Source organism: Schistocerca nitens, chromosome 4 (genome assembly GCF_023898315.1).
Source record: "Schistocerca nitens isolate TAMUIC-IGC-003100 chromosome 4, iqSchNite1.1, whole genome shotgun sequence".
NCBI classification, from domain to species: Eukaryota; Metazoa; Arthropoda; class Insecta; order Orthoptera; family Acrididae; genus Schistocerca; species Schistocerca nitens.
The window spans coordinates 250,848,932-250,869,263 of NC_064617.1; the positions used below are offsets into that span (position 1 = coordinate 250,848,932).

The 20,332-nt window shown below is 41.0% G+C and overlaps 1 protein-coding gene across 1 annotated transcript in view; it reads right to left on the minus strand.

Moving 5' to 3' along the window:
- Positions 1-20,332, minus strand: part of LOC126252929 (U3 small nucleolar RNA-associated protein 4 homolog) — an 82,585-nt gene that overhangs the window by 38,089 nt on the left and 24,164 nt on the right. Inside the window, exons 8-9 of the mRNA XM_049953924.1 lie at positions 11,383-11,453; positions 9,250-9,486 (exon numbers count right to left, since the gene is read on the minus strand). Of these exons, the coding sequence (XP_049809881.1) occupies positions 9,250-9,486; positions 11,383-11,453 (308 nt within the window). The remainder of the gene's footprint in view (positions 1-9,249; positions 9,487-11,382; positions 11,454-20,332) is intronic.

The window sequence follows — 20,332 nt, forward strand, 5'->3', positions numbered from 1 at the left end:
ATGGCACAGCCCAGCAGTAGTTCGCAAACAACAAAGAGACACTCATTAGCTGGGATAAATTCCTATCTGAACTGATGTAGATGTACTAAATATTTGGTCATGATGCCTTTGGTGTGCCACCTTGATATGCTTACTATGCTTATTGTAGCATACTGGGGCAACACAATGCCCCCCCCCCCCCCCCCCAAGACATCTGAAGAACAGCTAAGCTGCCTGACAACTGTGTTCAGAGTGCAAACCTTTGCCTAAATTAAAAAACCAACTCTTTGCCACTGAAGAAATAAAATTACCTGCATGGCATCTCATACCAATCCTACGAACAGCAGCACCTACCCACCAAACTGGAATCAACCCCTTGCAGAAGTTCCTGAAGTCGACAAACGCAAATCAATGGATAATAATCCGTACTGTCTCATCTACTATGCAGACTTAAGAGCTGTGCTGGCTGAAGAAGCTCAAGAAATTGCAAAGTTCCTTGTAAAAGACAATAATCTGAGGCACAGAGCACCCCATGTGATGATATCTGATCATGGAAAATTTTCCAGTTGACTCTAATATCATAGGCAATTTCACATTGCGGCATCAATCACAGTATGACAATTGCCTATCATCCACAGACGAGTACTTTTAATAAGACATCAGCAGATATTCTCTCAATGAACATTGATGTCAAACAGAGAGATTGGGATATAACATTGAGCGTTCTGACATTAGTCTACAACACAGTGAAGCAAGACACCACAGACTTCACATCACTCTTTTTTGTTCCACAGTCAAGAGGCCAAAACAATAGAGGATACATTGTTCCAGTTTCGGGTACATTGTTCCAGTTTCAACCACACAATACTTAGGATGGCTATGTGAAACACCTCATCACCACGACTGTAGAAGAAAGGCAATTTCCTTGCTTACAGACCCTTGACACTAAGGACAAAGATTGAAAGTGCTGTAACGCTAAGCACTTGCTAGTGATATACAGCCCGTGAGACTTGGTACAGCTCTTTATGCCTGTGTGTAAAGAGGAACTATCAGAAAAGTTACAAAAGTGCTACTTTGCACCACACTATATCCTTTGTTGCTTGGCATACTTCATATATGAAGTCTAAAATTATAATTCTTCATCGAGAGAAAAAAGTGCAGAGATGTTATCCATGTCCTCTGTATGATGGTGGTGGTGGTGGTTAGTGTTTAACGTCCCGTCGACAACGAGGTCATTAGAGATGGAGCACAAGCTCGGGTTAGGGAAGGATTGGGAAGGAAATCGGCCGTGCCCTTTCAAAGGAACCATCCCGGCATTTGCCTGAAACGATTTAGGGAAATCACGGAAAACCTAAATCAGGATGGCTGGAGACGGGATTGAACCGTCGTCCTCCCGAATGCGAGTCCAGTGTGCTAACCACTGCGCCACCTCGCTCGGTCCCTCTGTATGAAGCCCTGCTACAGTCCGGAGGTATAGATCAGTAATGTGAGGTTCGAGGGAACCAAAAATCCTCTCAATGACTGTGAAGCTTTGATGGGAGGGGTTACTGTTGAGGTTCATCATAGTGGAACAACACAACCAGAATGCAATGATATGCCAGTGGTGCCAAATGGAGGGCCAGTGACAAGATCCAGCCCAAGGGTGCTGTAGTCGGTTTCAGTGAGAACTTCTGAAACAATGAGTCACTGTTTCTCCAGGAGATGGAACAAAGCTGTGAGCTGTGGTGGACGTAGTGTGGTGTAGTAGTTAGTGTTGCTGGCTGGTGTGCTGTGGGTTGTCAGTTCAAACCAGACCATCAGTAATTATTTGTTATTTATTGTTCCCGAATTTACTGCCCTCCAGGATAGTAGTTACTGCGCTCAAATTATTCTAGGGACCGAGAGCTGGCTGAAACCTGAAGTGGAAGCTCCAAGATATTTAGCGAGTCATGGAACATACATTGGAAAGACAGATTAGAGGCCACAGGAGGGGGAATGTTCATTGCAGTTGACAAAAATATTCTCTCTATTGAAGTCGAACTTGAATGTGACAGTGAAGTTATCTCTGTTGGATGTTTTTACCAGCCACCTGATTCTTCGGTGACAGTTCTACAGTCATTCAAAGAATGGCTATGGTCAGTGGTGCATAAATACCAGATCATGCATTATTAGTTGGAGGCAACTTTAACCTGCAGAGTAATGACTGCAATGTCCATAGATTCATTGCAGGGGGTACAGACAAAAAAATCATGCAAAGTACTTTTGAACACATTTTATGAAAACTGTCTTGAGCAGCTAGTTCGGCAGCTCACACACAACAGAAATATCTTAGATCTTGTAGTTACAAATAGGCCGGACCTTATCGATGAAGACAGTATAGACATGGGGATTGGTCACCATGATTTCATTATATCAACTATGGTTACTGAAGTTAAAAAATCAGTCAAAAAGGCTAGGAGAGTATATAATCAGTTTTTAGCATCTCCCTTAGAGATTAACATCACTTAGTTCCAGTAAGATGGTCGTAGAGGAATTATGAGAAAAGTTATTGGGCCCAGAATGAGATTTTCATTCTGCAGCGAAGTGTGCGCTGATATGAAACTTCCTGGCAGATTAAAATTGTGTGCCGGACCGAGACTCAAACTCGGAACCTTTGCCTTTTGCACGCCTTTTGCCTGCAAAAGGCTAAGGTCCAGAGTTCGAGTATCAGTCCGGCACACAGTTTTAATCTGCCAGGAAGTTTCAAAGTTATTGTGGTATAGAGAATTCTGTGCCTAGTAAGTGGATTAGGGACAGAAAAGACCCACCATGATTTAATAATGACATTCAGAAACCGCTGAGGAAGCAGAGGCTGTTGCACCCTCAACTGCCTGGCTGTAAGCACATGTAGATGTTCTGAAATTAAACCTTGTACAGTGCGCAGCATGAGGCCGACCATACTTCATTCTACTGACTGGCCGGTGAGCTGTGTTACTGATGGGACAGCAGAAATACCAACATGCATACTTACAGCAACCGTTGGCCTCGTACTGTATGTATCTTTTCAAGACAGTTTGTATAGCTTATGTTACACTCAGTGGCATGATGTATGCAATGTAACAGTTCTACCTAATGCACACAGAGATTCTAGCCACTACTATTGCCTTTTAAGTTTTTAATTTTAATTTTTTTTCTGTAGTACATATGTTATCTCATAATTTTTTCTCTCACTAGTTTAATCTACCAATCACATTTTAAATGGTGGGTGGAGCTTTCCCCTTTCACCCCTAGCATCTACATGCTAGTCAGCAATTGACCGGTACCTTGTGGTACATACAGCAGCTTCATGTACCAACTCCACATATCACCAAGGATATACACGTATTTTATCTTGTAACTACGTCACTGTACGTTAGTTTGTATGTTGATTAGCTAAATCATACTAGCCCCATTTTGTTAATATCAGAGTTACTGGTCTGAAGGTGGTCATGTTTTCATCTCTTAGAATCGAGTGTACTGTTGGTGATTCTCATCTTCCCAACACGATATTTTGATGTCTTAACTAATCATGTTCATCAGGGAACACCTGATGAAGATGCCAAGTTATAATTGTGAAATATTGTGTTGGGAAGATGTGGACCACCAGCAGTACAACCTGTTCTAAGTGATGACAATGAACTGTCAGGACAGTCTAACAAATTATATTGTCATGTTTGAAACTGGTTAGCAGAATAAATAAATATTAACTGTGGTCCAAACTCACTGTTCTTGTCATACTGCTTAAGAAGACTGCTGTTATTCCAATATAACTCCAAAAATTTCTTTGTGTACGTATCTTCCCAACATTCTACAGAAATACCGAATTTAACTGACAAAAAGATGATCCTAAACATAAGGCAATGTCCCCTTTCTATAGAAGAGGTGCCTTGAGATATTTTTATTTTTTAATATATTCTGACTAATCAAATTTATGAACAGTTTTATTGATACAAAATATCTCCCTTAATAAGTTGACATTATATCTATTCTAAACTTACTAATTTTTATTTTCACTTCTATTTTGTTTACAATCTTTTTGGTATAAATATTTTAATTATTATTAATTATCATCACCACCACCACCACCCCACCACTGGTATCACTACCTTCATTTGTAAGCATACTGACATTTCTTCCTTTGTGACACTCCTCTGTCACTGAGCGAGGTGGCGCCATGGTTAGCACACTGGGCTTGCATTCGGGAGGACAACGGTTCAAACCAGTGTCCGGCCATCCTGACTTACATTTTCCGTGACCCACACATGAGTGATGGAAATCATGACATATTCGGAAATAAGCGGCCAAATATTTTCAACAACCAAAATTATAAATGCCATTGCTGCCTGGGAGCTGTACTGTAAGGTTCCTGCCTAACTACAATTTGTGAAGGCATGGCTTTCTTTTTTGCAATGCTGTTTATATATTAATCTGAGACATTAACTTCATTTGTTTGACAACATTGCCCATAGTGGTTATATACATACTGAAGGTATTTTAAAATCAGTCTTTGCAACTGTAAGAAATTGCGTATTTTGTACACAAATGTGTTTTATTGAAATAAAACATAATGAGTGATCTGTAATGAAAGATATTTACAATCTGGTTTGTTTTCTATATCAAAAAGCAGGTCATTACAAAAGATGTTGATTTTATTTACAGTATTTTATGTTGAATTTTAACACACAGCAGAAAACACCATCTGCTTGCACAGTTTTGAGGTATTCCTTTGTATGGCACAGTTGATTCCAGCCTACTCCCACATTTCTTTGTGGTGGTGCATTTTGTTATGTTTCACCCCAAGTAATGGAAAGTTCTACAAGGCCATGTGTACTTACACTGGAAGCAACAGTGCCAAATGAAGGAATACCTCGAAACATGCAAGCAGATGGTGTTTCCTGATGTGAGTGAAAATCAGACACAAAATACCACAAGAAAAAGCAATATCTTCAATAATGAGCTGTTTTTCAATCTACAAAGAAAGCCACATCATAAATATCTTTCATTAGAGACTGCGGACTATGTTTTCTTTCAATAAAACAAAACACATTTGGTGACAAAATATGCATTTTTCTTGTAGTTGCAGACACACATTTGAAATATCTTCAATACCAGACATAAGTTACCCTTATATTATTTATGCTGCATGCGTAATGTTCTACAATATGACTGGCTGATGAGTCACGCGTCCTGTTCTGTGATTGGTTGATGGAAGCAAATCAGTTAGGTGCCATCTGTATTTCATTGCTTACTAAAGCTTCACCTGTGAATGAATGACAACCCCTATATCAAGCTATTACACAACACAAAAACATTAACCTCAACAACCAAAGCTTTGACTGTGAGTGTAAAACGACCCTGTATTTTTCAAATGATGAATTCATGAAAATGCCTAATCTTATAGTGGGGTAAATACAGTAATCAAAAAGCCATCAGTTTTTTCTCTTTTTCAGCCTTTGATCTGTATTTGATTTCATGGTGTAAGCATTTGAAATATGTAACTTGTTACACAATTAACATACTATTACAGTTCCGCACCTCAGTCAATAATGGAACTCTTATATGATCACTTTGTTGTCCGTCTGTCTGTTCCACTGTTAAGACCCCTTTTCTCAGGAACAGGTCAGTAAATAAATTCAAATTTATGTCACTTACTAAGAACTACAATCCTTTGATGGAGTAAAACATTTAAACTTTGATGTCAATGCAATTAAAAGATTTTTCTATATTTGTGACATATTTTGATATTCACAACCTTACTCATCAAACCCTAAAGGGTACTTCCTGTTGACCTTGAGTCATGAAATTTGGCAAGAAGCAATGTTTTACACTACATGTAAATGAAAAAAATCTGAAATTGGTAAAACTGTAATTTATCCATAAAAATATCTTTTTGCCATTAGAACTTATATTGCACTCTACATCCATCGAAATCATCATAGAAAAATATTACTGCAGGGAAACATAAAATGTAAGCTTTAGTCATGCTTTCCTAAGAAAATAAAAATATTTTAATAAATCTTCTCTCTCTCTCGATATATAAACTGAAGTCTCTTGCTTGCTTCTTTTTGTATATCCGGTCTAATCTCAGGGATTACTGTAGAGATGTTGACATCATCTTGCAATTCTTGGGACTGATATCTTGCCAGTATCAATATGAATAACAACCAAAAATTATTGAGATTCTCAAGTCCAGGCACAGATGAACTATATGTACACACTCACAATAAAACACCACAAAATAATAAATGTACAGTAATGAGACATCAGGAATATGTTTGTCTAGGTAACAGTTAAGTGACTAACAGTGCAAGACCTCAGGTTAACATAAGTGCATTGCAAATGTGAAATGCTGGTACATTAATAACTAGTGTATCTGCCAATAATTTTGAACGCAAGCATCCAAACGTGCTTGCATTGTGTTTCACAGGTGCCGGATGTTAGTTTGTGGGATGGAGTTCCATGACTGTTGCAATTGGTTGGTCAATACAGGAACAATTAATGCCCTTTGTAGATGACACTGGAGTGGTCATTTGATAATATCCTATACGTACTCAACTGGAGACAGATCTGGTGATCGAGCATGCCAAGGAAACATGTCGATACTCAGTAGAGCATGTTGGTTTGCAACAGTGGTATCTGGATGAGTGTTATCCTCTTGGAAAACTCCCATTGAATGTTATTCACAAACGGCAGCACAACAGATTGTTGGGTAGCAACAGTAGTATGTGGGTGAGTGTTATCTTGTTGGAAAACACTCCCTGGAATGCTGTTCACGAATGGCAGCACAACAGATCAAATCACCAGACTGATGTGGAAATTTGAAGACAGTGTACCTTGGATAACCACGAAAGTGGTCCTGCTGTTACACGAAATCACACCCCAGACCATAACTCCAGATGTGGGTCCAATGTGTGTAGCATGCAGACAGAATGGCTGCAGGCCCTCAACTGGCCTCCTCCTAACCAACACATGACCATCACTAGCACCAAGACAGAACCAGCTTTCATCAGAAAATACAACAGACCTCCACTCTGCCCTCCAACGAGCTCTCGCTTGACGCTATTGACGCCACAAATGGTGTTGGTTTGGGTTCAGTGGAATGAATGCTACAGGACACCTGGCTGAGAGCTTTCCTTGAAGCAACCGATTTGCAATAGTTCACTGTATCACAGTGCTGCTATCTGCTGCTCAAATTGCTGCTGCAGATGCAGTACAATGTGCCATAGCCATACACAGAACATGATGGTCTTGCTTCTCAGTAGTGCCACGTGGCCATCTGGCTCCCAGTCTTCTTGCGATGTTATGTTCTTGTCACCACCTCTGTCAGGTCATGTACAGTGGCTACATTCCTGCCAAGTCTTTAGCAATACCGCAGAACGAACATCCAGCTTCTTGAAGCACGACCTCGTTCAAACTCAGTGAGGTGCTGATGATGGCGTCTTTGCCGCCTCAAGGGGGTAGAATGTCAAAAATTTTAAAAAATGCAATTTTTCAAAAATATGCCTATTTTGTAGAGCACATCTTCCTGAATAGTTTGTTACATAAAACATATATATTTGAGAGATTATAAGGCACCGTATTTGGTCTTAAGTGTATCAAGATGCAGTGCCACACCTCTTAGCACAGCATTCTTCTGTCATACGTAAGTGAAGAATATCATCACAGGAATTCTCTACCAACTGATGTGATTGAAGTCGTCAAACCTATATTCAGGGACATTGCAAATGAAAACTTATTGAAGAAATGTCTTCATGACAGTACATAAAACCCAAATGAAAGTTTTAACCAGTGTGTATGGCAAAGACTACCAAAAACAATTTTTGTGGGAAATGCACTTGCTATTGGTGTTTATGATGCAGTTTCATGTTTTAATGATGGTGTGCAAAGCAGGAAATATGTTTTAGAGAAAATGGAAATTAAGCCTGGAGTGAATTGCATCAAAGCTTTGTATGAAATAGACAGAGAGCATGTAGTGAAAGCAGATAAATCATTTTTGGAGGTGATAAAATCAAGAAGAGTGTGTCATAGGAATGTGAAAAGGAAGAAAACTGATTTAGAAAATGAAAAAGAACCTGCTTATGGTACTGGACAGTTCTAAAAGAATGCCAAATACAAGAAAAAACTTTAATGGCCATTTTCCACAAAACACAAATTTCTGTACTTAGGTATATGTAACCTCCAAAATAAATATCCTATTACTTTCAAACTTGGTAAGCTTATCAAACACAAACTCATTAATGCAAAATTCTAGAATTTTCCAACTCTATTAAAAACTGTGGTAAAAGCTGAGACATTCACTATAAAATTTGGGTCTTTTCAAAACATGAAGTTCAAAATGTAACAGCCCATTCATTTTTTCATAAATTAAATAAATTCTAGACTTTCATGCACCTGTTAAGTATGGTTTGTATGCTGTGCAAAATTCATCAAAAATCTCTCTTACTTATGAAGAAAAGTGTGCCTATAGCAACAAATGCAGCCAATAACAACTGAAAAAAAATGATGAAATTTCACATGTAGAAAAAAATTATTTTGTTATGTTTTTGAACTTCCACTGCTATGAGTGTGAATCGTGAATCCTTCCTGGTCATGCTGACAAAGTTTTATGAATTAATTTTAAAAGTATATATACTGGAAATTAAAATGTCTTGTGGTGCCTCTCCTGCTCAAAGTCCGCCAGTTTTACGTCCTACCCCGCTTAAAGGGTTTCTTGTCTAACATCAACGCACCACATCCAATCTCAGAGTTAACTAATGCTTACAACAGTTACAGTGTGTATTTAAAGCAAATCTGATTTGCATCCTCATAGTGGCGCTACTAGCACCACCCATATGCAACTGGCACGAGATTTGAATAGACATCACCTTTCAGATGTACAGTAACACCTAGAAAATTTCGTTTATGTTGTACAACTCTTCCTTAGTGTTGTGTTTTTCTTTTTTTTTTACCATCAGTGTAAATAATTAAGTTTGTATGGAACCCTCGGCACGAGAGTCCTGTTCACATTTGGACTTTTTGTTGTGGTTCAGCTCCTAAATAACCACAATCTAGGTCTTTGTCATAGGAATATTCATTTTGTACAGTTTAACAATTTCATTTTACTTGAAAATGGCTTTCTGTAAAGAACTTGACTGTCTATGAAAGGAACTGCAGTCAAGCTTACGTCACAACATATGTATTAGTTTTACATGAAATTAAAGCTTACGTCACCACATACGTATTAGTTTTACTTGAAATTAAAACTAAATAAAAAGAAAGATTAAATGTCAATACCACATGAAAACTGAAGAGCCGCAAGCAACTACGAGTAGAATAAGCTAGCCACTGGCTGTCACTGCTGATGGTTGCTGCTGTGACTGCTTCTGCACCTCGACTGTTAAGGGTCAGCAGTCGTGTAGCCGGTTGTGACATGATACCGTCCCTTTCTTCACCTAGGCGCCACACTTCTACAAAGTTGTGATGTCTTAACAAAATACAGCATGCCTCATGTACAACCACAACACTCCGTCCCTGGAAACATAAGACCCCAAATAAAACATTACCATTAACAAAATTTTAAGAGCCATCAATTGAATATGGTCCATAATTACTAATTTATATGGTTACTACATCTGAAGTTAATGTTTATTTAAAAACTTGTTTTTGAAGAAATCCTGAAGTAATACAGCTTAAGAGGATTATTGTGACATAGTACAAAGAAATTGACAAGAGGAAACTAAATATGTAGACACAAATTCTACTGGTTTCACAGTTTAAAAAAACAAAATTTATCAAACAAGGACACTAACTAGACAACAGCAACAAGACTACTTGGAACTATTCTGCAAGGCATTTTAATATGTGACTGCTCCTTGGCATCACAAACTGTGTCCTTACCCTGTGAAAAGTTTCATCATAATATATCACTTCAATGACACTGGGTGACAGATTTACAACAGATTCGTCTTTGCTCTCCACCTTTAGCTATCTATATGAGCTGACACAAAAGAACCAAGACTGGTCATGCAAATTTGTGTACTTAAAAAATTCATTCAGTCAGTTGTGGTCACCTACAAGGTAGGTCCCATTCGTGTCCATAATACCCGCATTCTTCCCTTCCATAGCATAAAATATTTCTGTATGTAGTTTTCCACAAAGTGGTGGAGGAATTCTGCCATCGATACTTCCAACACAAAAGGATGCAACTATTCTGATGAAGTTTGTGACAGCATTAGACCACAATTCAATGTCAAGAAGCAGGTGCAGGCGAGTACAAATACTATAATGTAAGTAGTTCCTCAATAATGTGAGCAGTGATATATGGCAAGGTTTTATATAATTCATGCTTTGAATTTCATTGCAACACATGGCTGCCATTGTTGTAGTAGCCACTTTTGATTAGTTAGTAAAGCAACACATTCTGCAGCATGATATTTAATGATCTATTATTACACACACCAAAGTCTGTAAATTCCAAAATAAAGTAGAAATTACACAAGAAAGGGATCAGTTAGGCTGCATATTTGCAAACAGTAGCTTTTAAAAGCTAGTTCTTATGCTGCAGCACCTGCAAACAATAATACAGTTGTGTAACAATGACTGGATTTACCCTATTTATACACCAAACAGCACCAATCAAGACTAGTATCCAATGTACAGAAAACTCATTGTTCTCAAAAAACTTTTGCTCTGTTAGTTATTTACTCATAAAAGTAAATTTTACAGGTATATACTATTTGTTCACAATGTCTTGAAAGAGTGTGTCCTAGTCCTAGAGTGACTGAACTCAGCAGAAGTCAGTCAACTTCAGGGCAGTATTTTGTGTTTGGTTGTTTCCTACAGTGGCGATCTAAAAATACAGTAACTCAGTACTTGTGTGTGCAGTAGCCACTATGAAGCAACTGCTGTGCTGGTGGAGGAAAATGCAGTTAGTTCCTCTCCCTTATACCTCCAGTACCACCACTCTACAGCAGCTGTAATTGGGTAGGGCTTCGGCAGGCAAAGTTCACTTCCTGTGCTGTACATCGCAACTGAATACTCATTCAGGATATCTTGAACGAACTGTATTTATATGTACAGTCACTTCTATATTATAGGAGTGGAGGCACGTGTTGCTATGGATATTACATCCTGAAGCACTAACTGGAATTTCCTATTTCAGAATCAATATACTGAAAAAACTTTAAATGATACTATTTTAATCCAGTTTGGAATTTCTTGGAATTACTGACGTACCACAACAAATATGTTACAAATGGAATTGCAGACAGAACTACATTAGTATTGTTATAGCACAGAAGATGAGAAGTTTGATTTCTAAAAGGGCTTAAAACTTAATAAATTATTTTATTCAGTCAGTTTTTCACTGTGTTACCATTACATCAATACTTCCTGAAATACTGAAGATAGTAGTAACATTGGACATACCTGAAGGAGGGGAGGATATTTTACCAGGACCTTTGGAGGATAACTGCTAATTGCCAAATAACCATCTAAACCTGTAGAGTGGAAGAAAAAAGGTCACAGTAAAAAATAAACAAAAAATATTGCAGAGGTGTAAAAACAAACAATAGTAACCCCAGGTTTGAATACCAAGAATATTAGGAAACACACACACACACACACACACACACACACACACACACAAAAGCTAACACACCTCATGCACACGACTCCCGCACAGTCTGGCCACCAGGAGGACACCACTTTGTGGCACAAAATGCAGATGACAATAATATACTTGATTTCAATGGCTGCTTCACAATACAGGCCATCTGGATTCTCCCCTCCACCACCAGCTTTTCTGAACTCTGCAGATGGGAGTTATCTTTAGAATACATTCTCTGCCCCCAAAATTATCCCTGCCTCAAACTACAGTAATTTACTTTTCCCACACCCTCCACCCAACAGTCTCCACCCTTTCTGTCCTATCAGCTCCATCCTTTTCCACATCTACTCACCCTCACTCTGTTCTGTCCCCTGCCAGTGCACCTGCCCATCCTTTTCACTTCCCTGCTCCTTTTGTTTCCTGTTTCCCATTTTTCCCCTTCACCCCCCCCCCCCCCCCCAACACACACACATCCCTCAGCTTCTGCCACTACACCTGGCAGTTTTGTCAAGTGACCACCTAGTCCCAGCATGCCCCACAAGACAGTACTCTTCTCTCCCCCCGACCCTGCTATCCCTCTCCCTTCCCTGCCTCACCCCAGATTCCTATTCATGTGACAGTTGGATTCCGGTCAGAGCTGCTGCTGATAGCAGTCATATGTGCATTAGGTGTGTTTGCTTATGTGAATAAGTGTGTGTTTTCTTTGCTGAAGAACACTTTCGCCGGAAGCTATAATGTGTAACTGTCTTTTCATTGTGCCTGTCTGCAATCCGACGGGTTGTCTTTACAATTAGTATCAATCTATCCTTTTCTTAATATTATTGAAATGTAGAAATCCATACATGGCCATTTTGCATACTGGAGCAAATAAGAAAGGACTCACTGCAATACACAACACTTAAAGACGTACGTATACTTGGCTGTCTTGCGAGCTGGAGCAAATAGGAAAGGACTTATAGTAACATACAACATTTAAAGAAATACACATTGTGTCTAAACCATGAATATCTTACCTTCCTTTGTACTTCTGCTTGCTTTCAACTCTCTCCCACTTTAGCTACCTATGGAATGTTTACAATTTTTAATTTCAAGTGACTCTGAGCACTATGGGACTCAACATCTGAGGTCATCAGTCCCCTAGAACTTAGAACTACTTAAACCGAACTAACCTAAGGACATCACACACATCATGCCTGAGGCAGGATTCGAACCTGCGACCGTAGTGGTCGCGCGGTTCCAGACTGAAGCACCTAGAACCTCATAACTATTCAATCTTTATATACTTTGTACCTGTAGACCTTCTCTCAAACAATTGGGCAGAAATTGTAACTCTTCCAGTTTTATACATAATTCATATTAATTTGGTAGGACCCTGCAGAGCAAAATTTATCCCTTGAAGTCTCTATGTAGCAAACATAACTGTTCCATCAATTAAGATGTGAAAGTTATGTTTCTATCATGGCAGAATAAATAATGTATTATCTTTGCACAGTACGAAAAAAATGTTTATTTGTAATTCTTCAGGCTTTTCCAGTGATCTGTAGACATCTTGAGATGACAGGTGTTCTGCTGGATATCAGTGTAATCCATGCACAATATTTCAACGATCTGACTCGTCTTCATCAGGTCAAATGGAATGTGTTCAATATTTATACCTAATGCCTTCCCCCCATGGTCCATTCTAGACACTCCATATGCTGTCTGTTCCCACTAGAATCATCCTGAGATGTTCCGTTTTCAGCCTGGTGCACCTGGTATTGAGTTGAGTTCTGTTTTCAATCTGGTGCAGCTCGCAGTGAGCTGATGTTCCGGTTTTGGTCCGGTACACCAGACAACGATCTGGCATTCTGTTCCCAGTATGAAGCACCTGATTGATCCATTTGGGCTCATTCCCTGTCTCCCCATTCTCAGTTTCTCTTTTTATCAGGTTCTGCTGCTGCAACCACTGTGTTTTCCATAACTCTAGTGCAGGATCCTAGGCTATGATCAGATGATACTCAGCATCACAATTCATGAGATTTTCTGCCACTTTTATCTGTGTTGACGCAAGGGAATTAAAAACGTTAGCTGCCAGTGGGCTCTGATTTAGATCAAAGGGGATAGTTGACAATATGTGCCAGAATGGGATATGAACCTGGGTCTCTTGCTTACTAGGTAGTGCACTGACCACCTATGCCCTCCAGACACAGTGGTTGCCACAACTGCACAGACTACCCTAGCACACCTCCCGTCACACCCAAATTCTCAACTTATCCAAACACTACCAATGTTGTGCCCCTTTCCCATTATCATCATTACTTGTGGCATTTTGCGGATTCCCATAAGAGATAAAGCTCAATGTGCGCCTGTGCTGCAGGGATCATTAGCTGTCCTCACCACAGATGCACATTGAGCTTGAACACTTAGGAAAATGGCCAAATGCCACAAGTAATGAGGATAATGGGCAAGGGGCACTATATCAGTAGCACACGAATACATTGAGAATTTGGGTCAGACGGTTGGTGTTGTAGGGTAGTCCATACAGTTGGAGTGACCACTGTGTCCGGATGACGTCTTGATCAGTGCATCTGCCTAGTAAGCTGGAGACGCGGGTTCAAACCCTGATCTGGTTCAAATTTTCAATTTTTCCCATTGATTTAAATCAATGCCCTCTGGCAGCTATTGTCTTTAATTCTCTTGTGTCCTGATTCATAGTGGCTGCAGGATTACAATAGTGCCTGTTCTTTCAGACATTTCTGAAAGAACAGGCACCACATACATATTTATCTGTATTGACTCTCTTATAAGGTTGAAAGAATATGTGACGATCTTGGCCAGAATCCTCTTGTTTTCATAGATCATAGTATGGTTCAGATCTGGACAGTACTCTGCAACGGCTGATTTAGTTCCTATCTTAGCAGGTGTGCGTGTGATGTTCTTATTGTCTGGAAAATGTATGACATGCCACATTGGCGGTATATTATAAATTCCTGATTCATGTAAACCAAGGACATATGGGATATGTTCCTATGGGAAGAGTGCAAAAGAAGACAAGCACTCCCTTGAAGGCAACAGACATACCTGAAAATGTCATTAAACAACTAAAATTAAGAGTGCCAGTTCCACCTAGACTGTATGGACTATGTAAAGCACACAAATAGGGTGTGCCACCATAACCAACTGTCAGCAACACTGGTGCAAAGTTCAAGCAAGCAGCCAATTATTTCAAGAAATTACTGTGCTTTAATGTGGAGAAGTGTATTCATCATAACCACAACTCGGAGGAGTTCAATAATCAGTTTTGATGTGGCCTCCCTGTTTACTAGCGTATCACTGAAAGACTCAGTGGAACTGATTGCAGAAACATTTGACAATATTCTGATGGGCCTGTTCAGGCATATACTAACTTCAATATATTTTCTGTATGGGGGTCAATATTACAAGCAGACAGTACGAGTAGCCTTGGGAACCCCCCTTCGTGCAGTGGTTGCCTGCTTCTTCATGTAGAAATTTGAGGAAGAAGTATTAGAGATGACTAGATACAAACACACACAATTCTTCGAGTATGTGGATGATACCTTTGTGATCTGGCCTCATCGTAGAGAAAGGCTCAATGAATTTTTGGAACACTCACATCACCCGAATATAAAGTTAACTATGGAACTGGAGAAGGGCGGTCAACTGCCACTTCTGGATGTGCTGATCAAAAGGAGAGCAGATGGATTCACTTGGCCACAGTGTGAATTGTAAACCAACACACACTGAATTAGATGCAAGCAGCTGTTGTAACCCAGCACAGAAGAATGGAGTTCTGAAGCTAACGGTTCATAGGGCATACATCTTGTCAGACCAAGATAAACTTGACATCATAAACAGAGCATCTACACTCTGTCTTCTGCAAAAATGGATAAACAGTCAAATATCTTCAGAAGGCAATTCAACCAACCACTCTGTCACAAGACAGAGAAGAAGAGCAAACTGAAGCAAAGACTGTGGCTTACCTGCACTATGCAGGCTCTATTTCTGCCAAGACCATGAGCCAAAAAGCGTTAACATCAAGTGTGTCTTCTGCCCACCTACCAAAATAAGAGGACTACAGTGAAATGCGAAACATTACACTGGCTGAAGAAAACCAAGAATTTATAATATGCCTTGTGATGTCATACACTGACAAAGAAAGTAGGACTGCGGACATCAGATGCCATGAACATCAAAACTCAATCATACGATGCTCTACGAAAAAGTGAGGGTCCTGGCACAGAACCCCAGGTACTGGGACAGTGTTGTAAGAGAGTCAATACAGATAAAGGTGTCAGAAAATCTAGTGAATTGTGACATTGAGTAAGAACTCAGCAAAGCCCATGATACTGCACACTAAAGTTGCTAAAAACTCAATGGCTGTAGCAGCAGCACTGGAGGAACTGAGAATTTGGGCATTTGGAATGAACCCAAGACACAGCAACCAGGTGCACCATATTGAGAACAGAATGCCAGATTGCTGTCAGGGGCACCAGGCTAAATACATAACATCAGCTCACTGCTAGGCACACCAGACTGAAAACAGAGCATCAGATTGATGTCAGGCTGAAAACAGAACATCTCAGAAGGATTCCAGTAGAAAGAGACTGCAGATGGAGCACCTAGAACCAACCATGAGGGGCACATACATTAGATACAAATACTGGACCCATTCCACTCAAATGGCAATCTCAGGTAGCACCTAATGAGGATGCATCATGTTGCGAAATATTGTGCATGGACAAGACTGATATCCGGCAGATCTGACACCGCAAGATGTTTATCATCAAAAAGGGGCATACAGTGATTTAACCATTATGTAAATAAGCACAATTACTATAATCAACATCAAAAGATCTACAAATATATCTATAAACCTATAAATATTAGAAGCTACACTTATTACTTTACTGGGCATATATGACAGTTGTCTCTGTCTCTTTCCACTCTAATTGATACAGACTTAGATCCACCCCGACAACCTCACAACTGCCAAATTCAGTTTTTTTTTTTTTGAAAGATTTTTGAACATAGTATTACATTAGCAACACTCCTTGAGTCGGCCCCTGGTAGCTGAGTGGTCAGTGCGACGGAATGTCTTGCCTAACGGCCAGGGTTCAATTCCCAGCTGGGTCAGAGATTTTCTCCGTTCAGGGACTGGGTGTTGTGTTTTGTCCTTATCATCACCATTTCATCCCCATCGACATGCAAGTAGCTGAAGTGGGGTCAACTCAAAAGACTTGCACCAGGCGAACGGTCTACCTAACGGGAGGCCCTAGTCACACGGCATTTACCTTTCCAGCACTCTTTGACTCCTACACTAATACTTTGTTGTCTCTTGAACTGAATAGAGTTGTCTAATGTAAGATCCCCAAGTGCATCTCACAGAGTCAGCTAGCTGGCTAGCAGTGTCTGTTGTGTAGAGCACCACTGACTCATTTCACAGGGGTCCTGACATTCTCAACCATTTGATACTTGTCTAGGAATTTGTGGCCTAAATTGTCTATAACATTCAAGGTCTCTTGGTCAAGTTTTCCATTTGGCTCAAAATAATGGAACCACAGTCAGTTCTGTGAACAGTACAGCAGTTGGTGAAATTCACTGAAATTCTATGAACAAGGCTGATCTTCCCAACTTCTTGCAGTTGGGGTAATGACCTAAGTATAACCTCTGAGCCCAGATGCCAGGCATTGTTCATTCTAATGTGCACTACAATTTGTGGCTGGCTGCACCCAGTTCACTCAACAGGATAAAGAAAGAGGCAGATTGGAGATAAGAGAATGTGAGAGTAGATAGACTGAAGTAGGCAATATGGCTGGAGTCATGTATGGGCAGACTGGGGCTGAGAAGGTTGTGAAATCAAAAGATGTGTTGCAAAGACAATTCACATTTACTTAATGCAGAGAGGCTGTTATCATAAATGAGAATCCAGATTGCACAGGTTGCAAATCAATCACTAAAGTTGAGAATGTTGCGTTCAGCATAGTGTTCTGCCACTGAGTGGTCAACTCTTGACAGCAGCAGCAGTCACTTGTTAGGTCAAACAACTGGCTAGTAATGAAGCCCACATAAGAGTTTGTGCAAAAGATACAGCAGAGCTGATATCTGACATGAAAGCCGAGTAGTTGACTTTCCCAGCCTCAGAGTATCATGTGTCACTTGCAGCCACTTCCACCCCCTCTTCACCACCTCAACAAATGGCCTCACACTTCAACAGTGCGAATATACCATGTTGGGCAACAGTTTACTGAGCCATGAGTTTTACAATGCATGTTTCCCTAGCTACCAGGTCCATTAAACCACTACTCTGAATTTGTGCGTGCTGTGGTACCTGGTACATGGGCTCTTACTTTCCCATCTTTACAAATAGAAAAGAGAGTCCTGGATGTTCAAAGCACATTTGTCTGCTGGGTACATATTTACATAGATTTAAGAAAACTTGGAAAGCCAGAGCAGGTGATGAATTTCTCAACACAAATACCTCCCCTTAGCTCCAATACCCTCAAGATTGCACATAATTCTGCTTCAAATGTTGTAAATTTACTTGCCAAATGAGTGTTGAGCCCCTCCCAGTCTCTCCCGTATCTCACTAAATCTAATCAAACAATGGAAATTCCAGAATGGAACGTAACAATATTACGAAAAGGAAATTTGCCACTCACCATATGGCAGAGACGCAGAGTTGCAGATGGGCAAAATAAAAAGACTGTCACAATATAAGCTTTCAGCCATCAAGGCCTTTGTCGAAAACAGATGACAGACACACCAACACACACACAATTCACACACGACTGCAGCCTCTGGCAGCTGAAGCCACACTGTGAGCAACATCAACAGTGCATGATGGGAGAGGAGGCTGAGGTGGGGAGGGGGAGGGATAGCAGGGTAGGGGTGAGGGACAGTGGAGTGCTGCTGGGGAGTGCGCAAGGACGAGGTGGAGAGAGGGTAGGGCAGCTATGCGCAGTCAGAGGTTAGAGGGAGGAGGCGAGAGGTGGGGAGGGGGGGGGGGGCAGAAAAGGAGAGAAGTAAAAAGACTGTGTGCGTTGGTGGAATGACAGCTGTGTAGTGCTGGAATGGGAACAAGAAAGAGGCTGGATGGGTGAGAAAAATGACTAACGAAGGTTGATGCCAGGAGGTTTATGGAAATGTGGGATATAATGCAGGGATAGTTCCCACCTGCACAATTCAGAAAAGCTGGTGCAGGTGGGAAGGATCCATATGGCACAGGCTGCGAAGCGGTCATTGAAATGAAGGATGTCGTGTTGGACAGTGCGCTCAGCAACAGGGTGGTCCACTTGTTTCTCGGCCACAGTTTGTCGGCGGCCATTCATGCGGACAGACAGATTGGTGGTTGTCATGCCCACACAAAATGCCGCACAGTGGTTGCAGCTCAGCTTGTAGATCACATGACTGTTTCACAATTAGCCCTGCCTTTGATGGGATAGATGTTTATTGTGATCGGACTGGAGGAGGTGGTGGTAGGAGAATATACGGGACAGGCCTTTCCTCTAGGTCTTTTACAGGGATATGAGCCATGAGATAAGTGGTTGGGAGCAGGGGTTGTGTAGGGATGGATGAGTATATAGTGTAGGTTCAGTGGACAGCAGAATACCACTGTGGGAGGGGTGGGAAGTATAGTGGGTGGGGCATTTCTCATTTCAGGGCATGACGAGAGGTAGTTGAAATCCTGGTGGAGAATGTAATTCCATTGTTCCAGTCCTGGACGGTATTGAGTTACGAGGGGAACGCTCCTCTGTAGCCGGACAGTTTGACTTTGGGAGGTTGTGGGTGAATGGAAAGATAAGATGCAGGAGATTTGTTTTTATACAGTGTTTGGAGGATAATTACGGTCTGTGAAGGTTCCAGTGAGACACTCGGTATATTTCGAGAGGGGTCACTCATCACTGCAGATGTGACGACCATGGGTGCCTAGACTGTATGGAATGGACTTCTTGGTATGGAATAGGTGGCAGCTGTCGAAGTGGAGGTATTGCGTGTGGTTAGTAGGTTTGATATGGATAGATACACTAATGTCTTTGAAGTGGCGGCCAACATTGAGGGGGGTGGTTTATTGCATTGAGTAGGGCCAAGTGAAGTAAATGGGGGAGAAGCTGTTGAGGTTCTGGAGGAATGTGGATAGAGTGTTCTCACCCTTGGTCCAGATCGCAAAGATGTCATCAGTGAATCTGAACCAGGTGAAGACCATCCACCGAACCCACACAATATACTCATTCATCCCTACACAACCTCTGCTTCCAACCCCTTACCTCATTGCTCGTATCCCCGTAACAGATCTAGAGGCAAGACCTGTCCCATACATAGCCCACCACAACCATCACCTACTCTGGTCACAATCATCATCCATCCCATCAACGGCAGGGCTATTTGTGAAACCAGTCACGTGATCTAGAAGCTGAGCTGCAACCACTGTGCTGCATTCTATGTGGGCATGACAACCACCAACCTGTCTGCCCATATGAATGGCCACCGACAAACTGTGGTTAAGAAACAGGTAGACCACTTCGTTGCTGTGCACGCTGACCAACTGGGTGTCCTACATTTCAATGACTGCTTCACAGCCTGTGCCATCTGGATCCTCCCCACCAGCACCAGCTTTTCTGAATTGTACAGGTGGGAACTCTCCCTGCAATATATCCTATGTTCTCGTAACCCTCCTGTTCTCACCTTTTGTTAGCATTTTTCTCACCCATCCAGCCCCTTCCCTGTTCCCATCCCAGCACTAACACAGTCCCCGTTCCATCAATGCACAGT